Source organism: Salvia hispanica, chromosome 6 (assembly GCF_023119035.1).
Source record: "Salvia hispanica cultivar TCC Black 2014 chromosome 6, UniMelb_Shisp_WGS_1.0, whole genome shotgun sequence".
Lineage (NCBI taxonomy): Eukaryota > Viridiplantae > Streptophyta > Magnoliopsida > Lamiales > Lamiaceae > Salvia > Salvia hispanica.
This window is the reverse complement of record NC_062970.1, coordinates 38,834,941-38,852,037: the sequence shown is the minus strand read 5'-3', so window position 1 is coordinate 38,852,037 and position 17,097 is coordinate 38,834,941. Positions and strand designations below refer to the sequence as shown.

Genomic DNA, 17,097 nt, shown 5'->3' with positions numbered 1-17,097 from the left:
GTTTTTTTTTACATAAAACTGACCTCTCCCACCTGCCAAACCACTAGCTTTGGCTTCTTCTTAATCTCGTGTTGTGTCTCTCTTCAGTAATAGTGAGAAATCACACACACACACACACACACACACAAGTTATAATCGAAAACTTTGGTATCAATTATGTGAAAATTGACATATGATTTATATATATATATATATATATATATATATATATATAGGTAATGACATGTTAAATCATGGATTGCAATTTCTCTTCTAGCTAGTACAACATTCATTCATACATAAAATGAAATGTTTGATGAGGCTTGAACAGTAAAAATCTTGATTATTAAGTTGATGTCATATTAAAATCTTACATTAATCAAGGTACTGAATCTCATGACACTAGTTATGATAATCTAGTTTTAGTCGAAGCCGCTTGTTCAAGATTTGCAAACTTTAGTTGCAAAAGAAATAAGAATACATAAAAAATAAATGCATAAAAACTAATGTAGGAGTATTTGACTAAACAATTTGACTTCAATAGTTGAGTGACTCTTTTATGCTCATAAATTATCAGCCAGGTGATATTTGAATGAACTACTCGTAAAACCCTAATATTTTCAGCCTAACTAGCTACTACTAGTAATTTCAATAAATAATAATACTACTAATATGTACATATAAATATCCTTTACTATCGTTTAATAAAATTGAATGAATCATCACCAAAACTGGGTGTTGAATCTTATTATTAATTCCTGAGGTCCCAAAATACAGAAACATATGGAGAGTTATTATTATACTGTTGAAACAGGGGCCCAATTATAAGATAAGTACTGTATGTGAAGGGCTCAAGATGTTCAAATCCCAACTCCAACACAAGAACATTTTATACTCCAATTCAATCTTCATAAAAGATATTTAAAAAATTAAGTATTACATCTTCTTCAATTTTGAAGAGGTATCTTTTCTCCACACAAAAGAATATTCTCTTTATTTAGAATTCACTTTAGTTTTTTAAGAGGTAAATAAGAAATACTCCTTATATATTCTCAATTTATCTAGTTGCGCGCTCTGAAAGGATAAAAGTCATATAAAAACAGTCTGATATGATATAGAACTTGAAATAAATCATGATAATTAAGGAGGACTAATTTAATTTTATCGGCCCTCGGGAATTATATAGGATCATTCCAAACTCCATATTTTGGAGAAGTAGAGATTTACTTTTAAAGAATGTCGGAATAATTAACTTTAGAAACACAAATAACCCTAGAGAGATTAATCTTTAAAAGTCACTAACAAATTTGTTAAATGGGAATTAAATTTCTAAACACAAGACACAACCCTATACTATACATAGCAACAGAAAAAAATACTCCAAATCATGCTCGTTATAAGATCTACTTTAACCAACATTGAATTATTCTTTTTTATTATTTCTTCATCAATTATCTCAAGCGATGACATACATGCATGCATAAAGCTAGGTGCAACCGTGCAAACATAACATAAAAAAGCATGCAAATTATTACAAGTACTTGTATAAATTAAAATTGAAAAAATAACTAGAACACACATTATTGGTGGGCATGCGATAATTGAGTTATATAGGGACCATGATGTATTTATCAACGTGATAGGAAATATGGTTTTAGAAGTACTATGCCCCACATCACAACTGCACCCATTAAAAAAACCTACTACTCACAATTCAATTCAACTTTGATGGGAAAATGACATTGATTTTTTTGAATCCACTCTATCTTGATATATCAAAATCGGAAAGTTTTTGTTGCGTTGAGAGTAGGCCTAAGGAATTGGGACTTTTTTTTTTGAATAGTTGTACCGTCCACAAATTAGGATTTTGAATAAATATGAAGTGGCATTAGCAACATCCTCAAAATTGCAGTGAGATTGCTTAACATTATTGACAAATGAATTTGTTTAAAGTTAGGTTGGATTTGATATCTACCCTAAATATGCACATGTGTAGATTGTAGGTGCACATAAATATGACTATACGTAATTGTGTATGAAAGAAAGTCATTAACAATGCATATATAGACTAACGTCCCTTAATATGTTTTGTTATTCATCATTAGTACTCATCCGTTTAGTTATAAATACTCCATAAATTTATTAATAGAAACGGTAAGAGTATTGAAAATGAGACACATTATCAAAATAATGTTACTAATCATAAAAATATATGTGAATCAATGATGACTTTCGCTCTAGTGTAGTTACTAGCATTATTTGTCCAAACTTTATGATTTTAGCCATAATTATTTCTTAAAAAGAAATTTGAATAGAATTCGATTAATCGTATATATCAAAATTGTAGTAGAATTTAACAAAAGAAGAACATTAAGTAAATGTGATTTTATTTTCTATCAATCAGAACAAACATATATGCACGTTTTGAATTAAAAGAAGATTAAGTAAACTAGGCTGTCAATTTATGAGAAGATTAAGTGCCACGTAATGCATGCTACGATTAAAATAGCCTTTTTCTTAAAAGTGACTCTCTGTTAGGCTTTGTTTTCCATATATATGAATTAAAATGTGTTTTATATGGAGCGACACATAATCGCCATATGCCAACCCATTATTTTGAAAATGAAATCAATGACATAACTTTATAGTACTCCATGTACTACTAATATAGCTTTGTTATAGAATAAATATTACAAACGTAACTCATTAATAAAATTAGATAAGTCTCATGTCAGGGTGGGTGACCGCATCACCCTTTTTACAAACCCTAAACCCTTGAATCCTTTCACAAACTGTTGGGTCGGGGTGTGGAGGCGGCCAAGTAACCGCATCACCCTTTTTTCTACGAGATAAGTCTCATGTCACTTGTCCAAATTCACATATCTACTATTTAATACTAGTACTATTGTTTTATTTAATTACTATCCGTAGGCCCCTATTGACATATGCAGTTATTTGTTTTGACTTAAAAGTGTCCTTCCAAAACAACCTGCAAAAAATGAAATCAATTTGTATCTAGGAGTCAAGACAAGGAAAAGAATCTGGATTTCTTTTATTTTCTCTGCATAAAAAAGAATATAATAAAAATTATCTATAATAACAAAATATACATTAGTATTATTTTTTCATTTCGATTCCCCAGTTAAAGGATGCACTAAACTTAAATTTAATCAATAGTGGGATGTGATCATATGATAACCCGTATTTATGGTGATAACCTAATAACCTATTATTTATTGGACAAAATATATAATTTTTGCTAAAAATGATGTTTATGCTCAATAAAATGATATTCTTTGAGCAGGTATAAAATGATACTCCTACTTTGATAATCAATAAAATAATATATTTTATTTGTATAAAAGGATTATGTTCTATAAAATAATACTAGTATTCTGTATGTATAAAAATAATATCAATATAAATGATATTCTACTTGTATAAAATGATATTTTAGTAAAAAATATTCTTTCCAAAAAATAAGGTGGTGTTCGGTTGTCATGACTAATAATCATGAGACTATTATCTAGGATTAAGTTGTGGGATTATTTCAGTTGGAGGGGGAGAGGCTATAACTAATTATCATGAGACTATCCATCTAGGATTAAGTTGAAGAGATTAATCTTATGAACCAAACATGATACATATTTAATCATGAGATTTAGTGTTGTCAACCGAACACCCCCAATAGTACTAGGTTATTAATTCATCACCCTAAATCAATAGTTAAATAACCAATAGTCAGATATTCAAATAGGCAACTAATCCGCAACTCGTGCAAACACTAATGTTTCCTAGAATAGTTCAAATCAACAATTCAATAGTCACCACATAAATTTAAAGCTAGTACTACTATATAAAATCATAATTTATCGAAAGTTCAAAACTTACCTATAGTTCTATAAATAATCATTTTCGGTTTTGTACTAAAAATGTAGCAGTTAATCAATCATTAATTCTAGTATTATGTTATAAATCACTAAAATGGATTGGTATCTATCCACTCAAGATTCCATTTTTTCTAGTAAAAAAAAAACATTGATGTTTCCTTGATTTACCGCATGCATATTCATTCACTCCTACTCTAATGCTATATTTAATTAGGTGTCGTTCGATGCTATACTTTTTCCATAAGGTTATTAATTTAAAATTGTAAAATTATATTAGTCGGAGAAGGTTGTCTATGATTAATTATCATATAATTATTTATTTATTTCATAAAACAAACAAATTTTGTAGAGTGATGCCTATGTAAAATTAATAAACATATGTAATGGATTTTGTTGAGAGATCTGACAAGATGATCGACACGTGTCGAGATGAGAGTGGGTTAGGATCACCGGCACCAACGTCCATCACAGCAGATTGTAGCCCGGATTTCAGGGTAAACCTACTCCACGTGGCAATAAGTCTCAGTCTACAAATCCAGGGCCTATATAAGCTCCCTCCATTTTATCAGCCAAATAAACAAAAAAAATCAACCAAAAAACAAGTGGAAACAGCAACCTGAAAAAAAAATAACAGTCGTGATATCAACATCCGAGCACCAGCGATGGAGTTGCGCCGGAAAATTAGTTTTCCGGCATCTGATTCCGACTCTCCCCGTTACACTCATAATGCTCGTCTCTCCTATCATCGCCGTCACGTTTATCACGAAAAGCAATAACAGAGAAATTTATTATCTTCTCTTTTTGTTCAGTTTTCTCGTCGAGTGAATATTAGTGTGAAAATTTTGTTGTGACGCTTTGTTGCTTGATGATCGGGTGTTGTGAGGTTGAAATGATGAAATTGAAATGATTTTGTTTAGCCTTCCGTTTTGCAGGCATATTTTGTAAAATTTTGTGAGTTTTTGAGTAACAGAAGGTTATTAGTTTTAACAGTATAGACTTGGATTAGATTAGAAATAGGAGTATTCAACTTTTCCGATGAGAATCCAGCCGATCGATTCGATCCCGAGCGACACCGTCAAGCCGCCGGTGTTTAAGTCTCGGCTTAAGAGGCTTTTTGACCGTCCGTTCAACAGCGTCCTCCGGATTTCATCCGCTGAGAAGCCGGTAGCTGGAGGAGACAAAGATGGCGGTGGCGCTGCCGAGATCGAGCCGAGCTCGGTCTGTTTGGATAAAATGGTTCAGAATTTCATGGAGGACAACAACGACAAGCCTTCCTCTGCCGCCCGCAACCGCTGCAATTGCTTCAACGGCAACAGCAACGATAGCTCCGATGACGAGCTCGGCTTCTTCTCCGATTCCATTTCCGCTAATTCTTCCTTCAGTGACCCCTCCGATGCTCTCAGGGTACACAATTATCTTATAATATTCGATTGTTTTCCTTTTTTCCTTATTGGTCGAGAATCTGAAGTTTGCGTATTGTTGTTGCAGAGTTTGACGCCGTGCGCGACTGTGGCGGAGAGAAATCTATTGGCAGACGCTTCAAAAATCGTCGAAAAGAACAAAACAACTTGCAAAAGAAAAGACGATTTGAGGAAAGTAGTCACCGATGGTCTAATCACCCTTGGTTACAACGCCTCCCTTTGCAAATCCAAATGGGATAAGTCTCCCTCTATTCCAGCTGGTAATTCTCAATTCCATTTCCCCCTTTTCTCCTTTTTTTTAATTCTCCTAATTTTAGAAACCAATTGATCTAATAATCCTCAATTGATAATCGGAATTTGCAATTTGCAGGCGAGTATGAATACATCGATGTAGTGGTGGAAGGAGAGAGGATGATAGTCGATGTGGATTTCCGATCGGAGTTTGAGATCGCCCGATCCACGAGCGGTTACAAGGCGGTTCTGCAGAACTTGCCGTACATATTCGTGGGGAAAACCGACCGGCTGATACAGATCGTGGCGATGGCGTCAGAGGCCGCGCGGCAGAGCCTGAAGAAGAAAGGCATGCACATAGCTCCGTGGCGGAAGGCGGAGTACATGAAATCGAAATGGCTGAGCCCTCACGCCCGCCTCACAAACGAGGAGGCGCCGCCCGATGATCCCGATGTTTTGGATTTGGGGTGTGAGGGGGGAGAATTGGACTTGATTTTCGGTGAGGATGTGACGATCTCATCGCCGGCGCCGATGACGTGGCAGCTGCCGGCGATTAAGCCGAAGAGTTTAGAGAGAGGAAATAAAGTGGTGGTCACCGGATTAGCTTCTCTCCTCAAAGAGAAACACTGATAAACAAATTTTGTTCTCTCTTCTTAATTTTCATTTCCACTAGAATAATCTCTAATTTTTTTAATTTTCTTTTTTTCGGATTATAAAAATCAACTACTCCTATATAGATCATCGTTACCGTAATTTATGAATTATACAGTATATTAATAAGTTTAGCCTAATAAATCAGATTTGTGATGATTTTAGCGTATAAATGAAACAATTATAAGGTCGAATTAGCCCATTGTGGCGGTTTCGTCTCATCTTCGAGAAAAATCAAGTATGATCAATTTTCATGTAAGTTTCCATAATAAATCCCGCGTAAACCTATGACGGAATTCAATTAAAATATTTTATAAATATATAATACAATGATTAAATACCTCCAATCTTTATATGCTTTTTTTTTACCAAAAAAGAAAAGCTGACACCTGACAGTACCTATATCAACTTTCATAATGTTAGGTAATTTTCCAGCTATAGTAATTTAACTTCATACAAAAGATTAGATAGATTAGATGGGATCGTATCCATGATTTAATTCTTAGCCTGTGATTAGGGTGGGTCGATACGATATATCATATCGAAAATGTTGTATCGTGTTTTGTATCGAAAATATCGATATGAAAGAATTTCATATCGTTATCGTATCGAAAGTTTCGATATATCGAACTTTCGATATGGATGATATCAATATCGTTATCGTATCGATATTTCGATATATCGTAAGATCGATACGATATATCGAAATATCGTTATCATATCGAATACCTATATATGGAAAAATATAATTTCAAAACTGAAAAATAACACAAAAATTAATAAAACTTCTACACAATAAAATAAATAGTATTCTTATTAGGGTTTCATATATATATTTTCTAAATCAGGGACGGATCCATTTGGAGTTCACAAGGGGCAAATGCCCCACCTAGAAATAATTTATGTATACTACTTTTAATAAGTTAATTTTATTTTTTTTAAAATATCCTTATTTTTGCCCCTTCTCAATGTATTAAAATATCTTTATGTATATTTTTGCTCCACTTATATAGAATTTCTGGCTCCGTCCCTGTTCTAAATATATGAATGAATTAAATGGATTTATATATATTTATAATTTTAAACTTCAATATGTATTGAATTTCAATATGTTTCGATATATTCGATATAAAACGATATATCGCGATATAAAGAAATTCATATCGTTATCGTATCGGAAACTTACGATACGATACCGTATCGTATCGAAAATTACGATATACCAAAAATTCGATAATTTTTTGATATTTTTCAATACGATACGAGCGATATATCATTTTTTCGGTATTTTTACCCAAAACCCTACTTGTGATCACAAGCCAACATACTAAAAACTTTTATTTTCATTATTTTTTACCACAACCAATGGTTACGTACCACGTTGGTAGCCTCTTTATTAGCTTAGCTTTTCTCAATACATATTTTATTTGTGTCATTATGTGCACATATTTTACTCACCCCTTTCCTTTTGTCTGGTAAAAGTAAAATGCATAATTTATAAAATCCTTATTTATTTTGAAATGGGCTTATTTACTTGACCCCGATCTCGAAATATATCATGAGTTTTGAATTGTCCATGTTTCTCGATCCTTTTTCGAAACAAACCAGTTACTTTCTCGGTTTCTCCGCTCTCTACGTGTATAAATACTTAACAATATTTATACATATATCACTATTTAAATTTGGAGATTAAAAATGTTTAAGTACTTTAACACTGATATTAAAAATATGTAGGAAATGTTTGAGTACTTCAAGTCTAATTGGAATTTTGAGAAGAAATTTCTTTTTAGCGTCTTGGATCTTGGATGAGAGTTGGTGTTTGGAGTTTCCATTCTCACCGGATATGTTATGGAAACTTTGAGGATATCAAAAGATGGCCAAGGGGAACGAGCTTACACAGAAGATGACTTGTCAGGGAAGTTATTGTTTCTTATCTTGTTTGGTGTCTACTTTGATATCGAGCGGTTCTTGGGTGCTAGCTCCGTTGGTGTTACCGGTTAGTGTTTGGGCGGTTCTCCTCTTACTTTGACTCTTGTTGTCTTTTTTTCTTGTCAGTTCTTTGGTTGTTGTGGCGTCTTTTGTGTTTGTGTTTCTATTTTTTTTTTGGACTGTTACTTTCTTGTACTCTCCCTCGTCACTTTTATGATTTGAGATTTTTTATTTACTAAAAAAAATGTAGGAAATCTACCTTTTATCATATCTCAGATGTAAAATAAAGATTACCAATGTAACAACTGGGTGAATTTTTTTTTAACATTTATTGGCTACTCGAAATGACTCATTAAAAAAAAATTCTCCAAAACCCTTTCAAATTGTAAACACATTCAAGTATCTAGGTGATCTAAGTGTTATTGCACCAATAAAGAAATAGTAGCATGTTAAATTTTAGTATACTGTATTATAGTACATTCGAAAAGTATGTGAAGATTCTGAATTTGGTATCTCGTTCTAATTAATCAATACATGACTGAGTAATTAAGTTTTCACTAACATGCATGAAATTATAACAGTGTACCATTTTGTAAAAAATAAAAATAGCATCAAAATACAAATCATCTATATATCGTAGTAGCATATATATACAATATCCAATTATTAAAACTTACATGAAACTACACCACAAAGAATAGCTTAATTATACGAAATATAACACTATATTTAATTTTAGGGGCATTGGCGCTTAATATCATGAAACTTTCCAAAAATTTGTTATTTCACGCGAAGTTTAAACTTGACACATAATATCAAGAACTTATATGATTATTGTAATTTTATCATTGGCAAAAAAATCCAATTACATTTCACTTACCATCACAAAATGTTAGTTAAACTGAGAAAATTATCTTTAAAATTATATTGTAAAATGTACATTATAACTGAACATAATATAATTAAATGGCACTGTTGCGGTGTAAAATTGAAATGAAACATCATTTAGAGATCTCACAATAATCACAACAAAGCTGCTTATTTTGAACATTTATCACTATTTATTGATTTATTCTAATATGCACTCTGTAACATTTGCCCCAATCTGTATATATGGACATCTCCAAAATAGCAAATTCCTTGGATATTTTTAACCCAATTATTAATGAAACAAACTTATGCCACTGTTATCTCAGCACTTTTACATTTTTTTTTTCTTATCTCATACAACTAATAAACAAAAATTCGGACATCCAATTAGAGTAAAGCATGTTGATCTAGGATTTGTCTCAAATCTATTTTAAAGACTCCAATAATTCAGAATAAAAAACTCGCTGCTGCCAGAACTCCAAACTAGTTGCTAATCATTATTTTTAGATAACTGGTTTATCCAATCATACATTTATTCATTTAATTAAGCTATTATGTGGAATAATATTCTTTTTAATCTTGTAGATTTAAAAATAAGTCAATAATTTGTTTGTGGGTCTTGTATATTCCATTATTTGTCATTTAACAAAGTGGGTAGGCCCCATGTTTGGGCTATATTAGAAACTATGGTCACTTGCTCAGTTTTTTCTCTTTAAACTTCAGTGGCCGTGCTAGATTGAAAAATGGTACAAATAGCTACTTATATCATGGATTTAGGCATTTTTTATTTTTATTTTTATTTTTGTAAAATTTAATCTTGGTTGTTAATACAATAAAGTATTATGAATTGTGCAAATTACCCCGAAAAATATAAATTCCCAAAGTCTCTATTTACAATTAGCTAAAAATGAACTCAAAAGCTCATATGAATATTCATTTGGTTAATAATTGAATGGGATTGTATGTGTGACAGTTGATATCGGTATTGTAAACCGATTTTCATTTTACCTAAATGATGATTTATAATTTTGGGTGGTTGTGTTATTTTTTACACTCAACACAATAACAATAGCATAGGTGCTTGCAATTGGGTCGAGATATGAATTAAAACGAACCCCAATTAACAATTTGGATAAAATATAGCGCCAATAACATAAATTTACTCAATAAATTAACAAAAATGAAATAGTAGAGCCTGAGAATTATTATTGGACCTAAATAACTCTTATGTATATTTTTATCATATTCTCAATATTGTTCCCTAATCAACGACATTTATTTTTAGAACTTATTTATGACCAATCCAGTCACTCAATCATAAATTTTATACTACTATTTATACTATCGTTCAAAAGAAATAATTTAAATTTTGAAATTGAAATGTATAGTTCACTTTAACGATTTTAATTTATGTACAATCGACGGGGCGGGGCCCAAGTGATAAAGTTTTTAAATTTGGGTTGGGGCCCAAATATAAACAAAACATGTAAGAAAGTGACACCGCAACATATTAAGTCCACTAATCATCCAGCCCAAATGTTAAAAAAAAGAAGAGAACTTGTGAGAAAGTGACCCCACAACAACTTAAGTCCACTGATCACTTAGCACTTAGCACTTAGCACCATTAATATTTAGTCCTATCTAGCATTTTTTTTCATTTTAATAGTTCTGAAAGTATTACTGACTTTCAATTTTAAAAATAATTTCAGAAAGTATTCTCCATTCGTCCACCAGTACAAATCTTAGTGAGTGAGTGTCTTTTGGTTAATGGAAGATGGGTCATATCATTATATAATCACATTAAAAAAGAAATATTTTTTTAAATAGAAACAATGCCATCTCTACTTTTTGCCCTATCCTCCTTAACTCACACAATAATATTACAAAAAATCTCATGTCGAAAAACAAATGTTTCATATTTAATGAGACTAAAGAAGTGAGTATTAGTCTTGTAATGAAATATAAATGAGATAAAGTTAATGAAATGTGAGGTCTATAATAAAAAATAGTAGTAATAAAAAAGCAAATGATACATTTATTAGTGGACGGACAAAAATAGTTAAATGAGACTATTGCTAGTGAACGAGGGGAGTATTTATAAAGAATAATGTTGACACAAAATGAATTTCTACAATGCACACAAAATATGCTTGTTCACACTTTTATATTTGTGTGTGTGTGTCCCCCCTTATCAACATAAGGGCTGTACCTTTTTAGATCTCTTTAGTAAGTGATGAGCAATTTAAGAACTGTGTCTAGAAAGCATTCAATCTTCAGACGATAGGAAGCCATGTAATAACATTGAGTAGCAAAGAATAGAAACTTCACAATACAAAGCATATCATGGGCTTATTAGAGCATTCCCAATGGTCCGGCGATAACACTCGGCGATTTTTCGCCGAAAATCGCCGAGATATCGCCGACCGTTGGGAGTGTTTCGGCGTTTTTTCCGATTTATGGCCGAATCATCGGCGCCCACTGTAGGCGTGATTCGGCGATTTTTCGGCGTTGTTTTTTTTTTTTTTTTTTTTTTTTCCCCAAAGGCTATATTCCAAACCTATATATAATTCCTCCTCCTCCTCCTCCATTCATCACACACAATCTTCATTCTCTCAATTTTTCAATCTCATTATCTCAATCTTCAATCTTCAATCTTCAAAATTATGAGTTCAAGTAGGAAAAATTCCCGAAAAGGTAAGGGCAAAGAGCCGAGTCCGCAAATTCCCAACCCCACTGATGAAACAAAATTATAAATCTATTTATTAAACACATTTAGGGAAAATTAAACAATATTAGTGATGATGTAAAAATGAAATGTTGAGTTAGGAAAAAATAAGGGAGAAATAAGGGAGAAACCATTGGAGCAGTTTTCTAAAAGTTGGCTAAAAACTGGGGATAAATTTTGGTGCTGATGTGGCAGGAGTTAGGGAGAAATAAGGGAGTTTTTAGGGAGAGCATTGGGAATGCTCTTAGATAGAAAATGCACTGTGCTCGAATACAAAGCCTGAAAGACAGATCAAAAAATACAACATACGGAACGAGGCTACAGACATGAAGGGATGTTTCTTCACGCCTCGTGCTTCATTCCTTGCCATCAGCAGCACGAAGTGAACCAAGCTGAACAGGAGCTTGCGCCCCCACCACTTTGGACGAACCATAGGTGGAGAGGTCGATGCCCTTAGCTTTTACTTTCTCGAGTTGCTCCTTGATCCAGAAGTATGTGATTCTCAATCCATCCTGTGAAGATGTCGGGCATGTGTGACATGTCGGATTTCAAATAAAATGGAAGTTGATGAGCAAGAAAATGAGGATAATGTTACCTTGAGTTTCATAGAAGGTGCCCAACCAAGCTTTTCCTTAATTAGAGTATTGTCTGAATTTCGGCCACGCACACCCTCTGGCCCTGGAATGTGATGGATTGGAAGCTTCTTTTCATCGAAGCTCAGGACAATCTCAGCCATTTCATTCATGCTCACCATCTCATCGCTTCCAATATTTACAGGCTCCCGAAAGTCGGATTTCGTTAATCTGAGAATAGGATAAAAGTTCATATAATTACTGTTTCTAAATAAGTGACTCAGACCCCAACATATAATTGATACACCACCTGAAACCTTTAGCTCAATGTAGCATGAGAAGTAAAAACCATTTTTATATCGCAATATCTGAACGCTAACTACAAATGCCAAAATAGATGACCATTTGCTTTGCGGTACCATATTTCCCGCCTCTATTCTGAAGCATTTGAAGGCTATAAATATTATCCTGAATCTTCTTTACAGCTTAAAAATAACAAATATGGAGTAATATTCTCCACCTGCGGTGTTCTTCAGTTTTTATGGTGCGAAAGGAAAAGCACACTATCATTCATCAGTTGAAAATGCAACAAGGCTCCATTTATTGGGTGAACTCCATACCTTAAAACACCCTCAACGCATTCATCAATAAATGTAAATGATCGTGTTTGCTTGCCATCTCCCCACATTTCAAATTTGTCAGTAGCAGTAAGGGCTTTTCTACAGAAAGCAGCTGGTGCTTTCTCCCTCCCACCTACATAGTAACAGATGATTTAATCCTTACACAACGTCTTTCTTTTATTTTCATTTTTTGTTTCGGGGGAGGGGGTGTGAGAGTCAAAAACAATAATTAACATACAGGTTTACCTTTCCATGTCCCGAATGGACCATAAATATTATGGAACCTTCCTATCCGGCACTCAATTCCAAAGTCCTTGTTGCAGTGTTTACACAACTCCTCAGTTGCCAATTTCTCTAGCCCGTAAGCATCTTGAGGCTACACCAACAACCAATATGAAGCTCGTGTCACTCATGGAAAATGAGGCTGCACCAAAAAATGAATTAGTCTAGATAGGAGATGGATACGAAACCTCTGCAGGCCATGCATCCGCCTCCTTCAAGCTCGCGTTGGTTTCCAACTGCTTGAATTCAGGATAGATACAAGCACTGGAGGCATAGAAAAATCTATACCCCAAAAGTAAAGTTCATTTCAATTCTTCAATTCAAATTTGTGCCTTGGCACGTCAAAATTTGCATATGAACCGAACATCAAAAGTCAGAGAATGGAACAATGTAATTTTGCAAGAAGCTTTTGTTAAGAAAGCAGACCTTTTAATTCCATTAATCCTTGCAGCCTCAATCATGTTAAAGCTGATCATTGTATTGTTGTACATGATGACCGAGTGGTTCGACTGGATGAATCCCATCCCACCCATATCAGCAGCAAGATTGAACACATGCTCAACTTTTTCAGCCACTTTCAAACAGTTATCCATCACCCTCAGATCCACAAGATGGAATTCGTGACAGAACATTTCCTCGGGCATATGCTCATTTTTCTTCCAGTCGGAAGCAATGATGTAATTGAAAGGAAATGGTCTAAAATTAGATTAATATGGATTAAGTAATTATAGTTGGGCTATAATTATAATAGTTCATAAGCCCAATAATCATGAAACCCTAGTGACTCTTCATCTATATAATGGTTATTTATTCTCCATTGTGGGAGAGAGAAATAGCGTAACATTAGAGAGAAAATACGTAAAGCTTTGTAGAGAGAATTCCTAGCATTCTTCTACGGAGCAATTGTACCGGGATAGTTCCTGCATCGGATTGGATTGCACGTGGACCTTGGATTCAACTTGCAGGATTCAATCGAAGAAGAAAACAACACAACAAGTAAGATTTAATTCCGTTGTGTTTTATATGCTCAACTTGCAATATGATTATAAATCTAGATCTGTATTCTTGTATGCAAATTCCGCTGCGCTCATTAGATGAATACAAGAAAATCCAACAGTAATGACCCTCGCTCTTCAAACGCCTAGCAATATGAGAAGCGATAAACCCACCAGCTCCTGTTATGGAAATCCAGAGCTTCTCTGGTGGCCAGTAGGGCTCCCTCTCCAGCTCTTGGTATGTGTATTCCCCATAAACGGTATCACCAGAAGTTCCCATTCTGGAATCAGGATGGACAAATATTTACCAACCAACCCACAGAAATAGCAAGAAAAACCAAACCTGAGCTAACACTCACAACTGAATACGCCCATCTAGTAAGTTATAGGCAAACACCAAATAATCATAATCCATAAACATAATAATGTCATGTGTTCGGGTCCTTAAAAACGGAACTTTGGGGGATCGGATTTGGCTCACTACCTACGAGTAGTATAATAAACGCAATAAAAATCATTGAAAAATTGTTTCCATGCTCAAACTCAGAACCCTAAAGATTCAAAGAGAAAACTAAGAAATATACACCGATGTGATTAAAAAAATGAGATGATAAATGGTGAAAGCTTTAGCATTCAACTTCACATGCTGATGGGTACTCTTGTTACACAGATAATGCCCTCATAAGTCATAACAGTTTACACACAACTTCTTTCGGCGCAAAGCAAGAAAGGAGTACAAAGGTCCCAAACACAATTCAATTCATCATTAAAGGTGTTGTTAATAAAAAATGGCCTTTGTTAATATCCAAGAAACACAACACACACACAAATATTGCTGCTCAAATGCCAATTCACTCAAACCAGTATGAAGAAGACAACTATGAATTTTACGAAACCCAACTCAGGAATTAAGTGTCTCACCCAAAATAAGAAACAGAATGATAAACTCGAGATTTGAAGAGGAGAAGAATCAATTACCTCGAGATTATTAAACTAGAGATTCTGTTTATTTAAATACATCTCTGCTCTATTTTTCCAAACTAGCATTATCCCCCGTGCCACGGCATATAATATTTTCAAATAATATTCATCCAAAAACCTAGGAAGGAAATAACATTGTAAGATTTTAAATTTCTGGTGTGCAGACACGAACTGTCCACATAGATCATATTTTGCCGAAATATTTTAAAAACGGATTGGAATGGAAAAAAATAATCTCTACCAACGTTTATGCTTTTCGCACCACTTTTAGTAGTTTATTAGAAATGAAGTAGCAGATTTTTGGAAAAATTAATAATTTTAAGGACCCAAATCGATCTTAAATATATGAATGCAAATAATTAAGGCTAAACGTGATAATTTATACATTATATAAACAGAAAATTATATACTATCAAACCATAATGGATCTCTTTCCTTCAGACTAAAAGTGATAATTTTTTTTTCCATATATTCATTTTTCAGATAGTACTTATTCCGCTAAATAAAATAAAATTTAATAAAATGTCAACTAACTTATCTTTATTTCAGAATATTTACTTTAAAAATGTTTTTAGTAATAACTAAAACTTGTCGTATTTCAATTATATATTTCATAGGTCCAATTAGGAGATAGAGGCTCTCCCTTTTCTCCTGCGCCGCCAAGTGCTAGCATGCAACCGCGGCGCCTCCTTCTTATCTCCGGCGTCCGTCTCTCATCTCTCCCTCTCTCATTCGGTCCGGATCTCTCTCATTCTCCTCGGTTCAGCCGCCGTCGTAGTTTTCCCTTTCCATTGGCTTTGTCCGTACCTACCGACGCCACCACTGCCATCCGCCGAACCCGCATGGCGCCATTGTCGTCCACGCCTACTTGTTGATGGTAAGAAGCATTTTATATGAGCCTAAAATTTTGTCAATTTGTTCATTAATCCTTATGAGCTTAAATTTCGCTAAACTTACAATTTTTTAAACAAACAAAATTCAGTTTTTCGTCATGTATACACAATCGAAATTTTAATTAGCTTTAATGATCGCTAGTAATAAAACTTAGTAGTAGTAATAATCTAATTAGCTGTAACGACAACTATTTTAATCAAACGAAATAAATAATAGAGCCATTAAAGTGTTTTCTTAAAATTAAAAAGAAATTATTAGTCTGAAATAAATGTTGTTACATTATTGCAAATCTTGACTTTGACACTATCAATGCCTCTACTTTCGCCCCACACCGGAAATTCCTCCCAAGTGCGATGCTAAAAGCCGCATCATTCAGATAAATCTTTTAAATAAGAATACCATATCTTTATCTTCATTTCAAATACAGCCTTAAATGCACAATATATGACCATGCAAAATAAAGAATTAAGTAAGTAATTCTGACAAAATAAATCTTAATTTCTAAATTTCTAAATAAACAAATACAAAAAGCATTATACTGTAGAACATTAAACATAATACATCCAACTTCTCATTATTTATTGATTGGCGGAATAGGAAGTTAAGAAATTCCCTCTCCCATCTACAAAGATGCGAGAATTGGGATTTTCAGAGGATTGCAGAGTGATTTTGGCTTCATTTCTCACATTTGAATTCAAATCTCATCACTATTTGTCTATTTCAAATTTATCTGACTTTCGAAATGACAAAATTTGCATAATTTGATTGCAACACGTATTTTAACATGTATTAACTCATTAGCTGCTGGTTTATTTCCATTTCATAATATTTTAAAATTCTGCATTGATTTACTCAATGTTCTATATACTAAGTCAAGTGGTATTGTCCAAGTTCTATGTATATATAAGTATGTATTGTACAAATTTAAGAAGCATAAGGCCTTTTCAGTAGCTGACATGCATTTACACAGCTTTATGGAATTTATCATTCACACCCAACCTCCAATCTATGGACTACTTTGTTTCAAGTTTTAGTAGTAGTAATATACCCTCAAAAC

General features: G+C 33.4%; 2 protein-coding genes across 2 annotated transcripts; one reads left to right on the top strand and one right to left on the bottom strand.

Moving 5' to 3' along the window:
* Positions 1-4,434: 4,434 nt before the first annotated feature.
* LOC125197426 lies at positions 4,435-6,257 on the top strand. Its single transcript, XM_048096162.1, has 3 exons — positions 4,435-5,273; positions 5,358-5,550; positions 5,661-6,257. Exons 1-3 carry the CDS (start codon positions 4,905-4,907, stop codon positions 6,149-6,151), a joined length of 1,053 nt encoding a protein of 350 aa, XP_047952119.1. The 5' UTR covers positions 4,435-4,904; the 3' UTR covers positions 6,152-6,257.
* A 5,671-nt stretch (positions 6,258-11,928) lies between these two features.
* Positions 11,929-14,445, bottom strand: LOC125197419 (GDP-mannose 3,5-epimerase 2-like). Its single transcript, XM_048096156.1, has 7 exons — positions 14,292-14,445; positions 13,597-13,852; positions 13,359-13,452; positions 13,135-13,264; positions 12,889-13,021; positions 12,292-12,499; positions 11,929-12,208 (listed from the first exon to the last, which is right to left on the bottom strand). Exons 1-7 carry the CDS (start codon positions 14,443-14,445, stop codon positions 12,053-12,055), a joined length of 1,131 nt encoding a protein of 376 aa, XP_047952113.1. The 3' UTR covers positions 11,929-12,052.
* Positions 14,446-17,097: the final 2,652 nt, after the last annotated feature.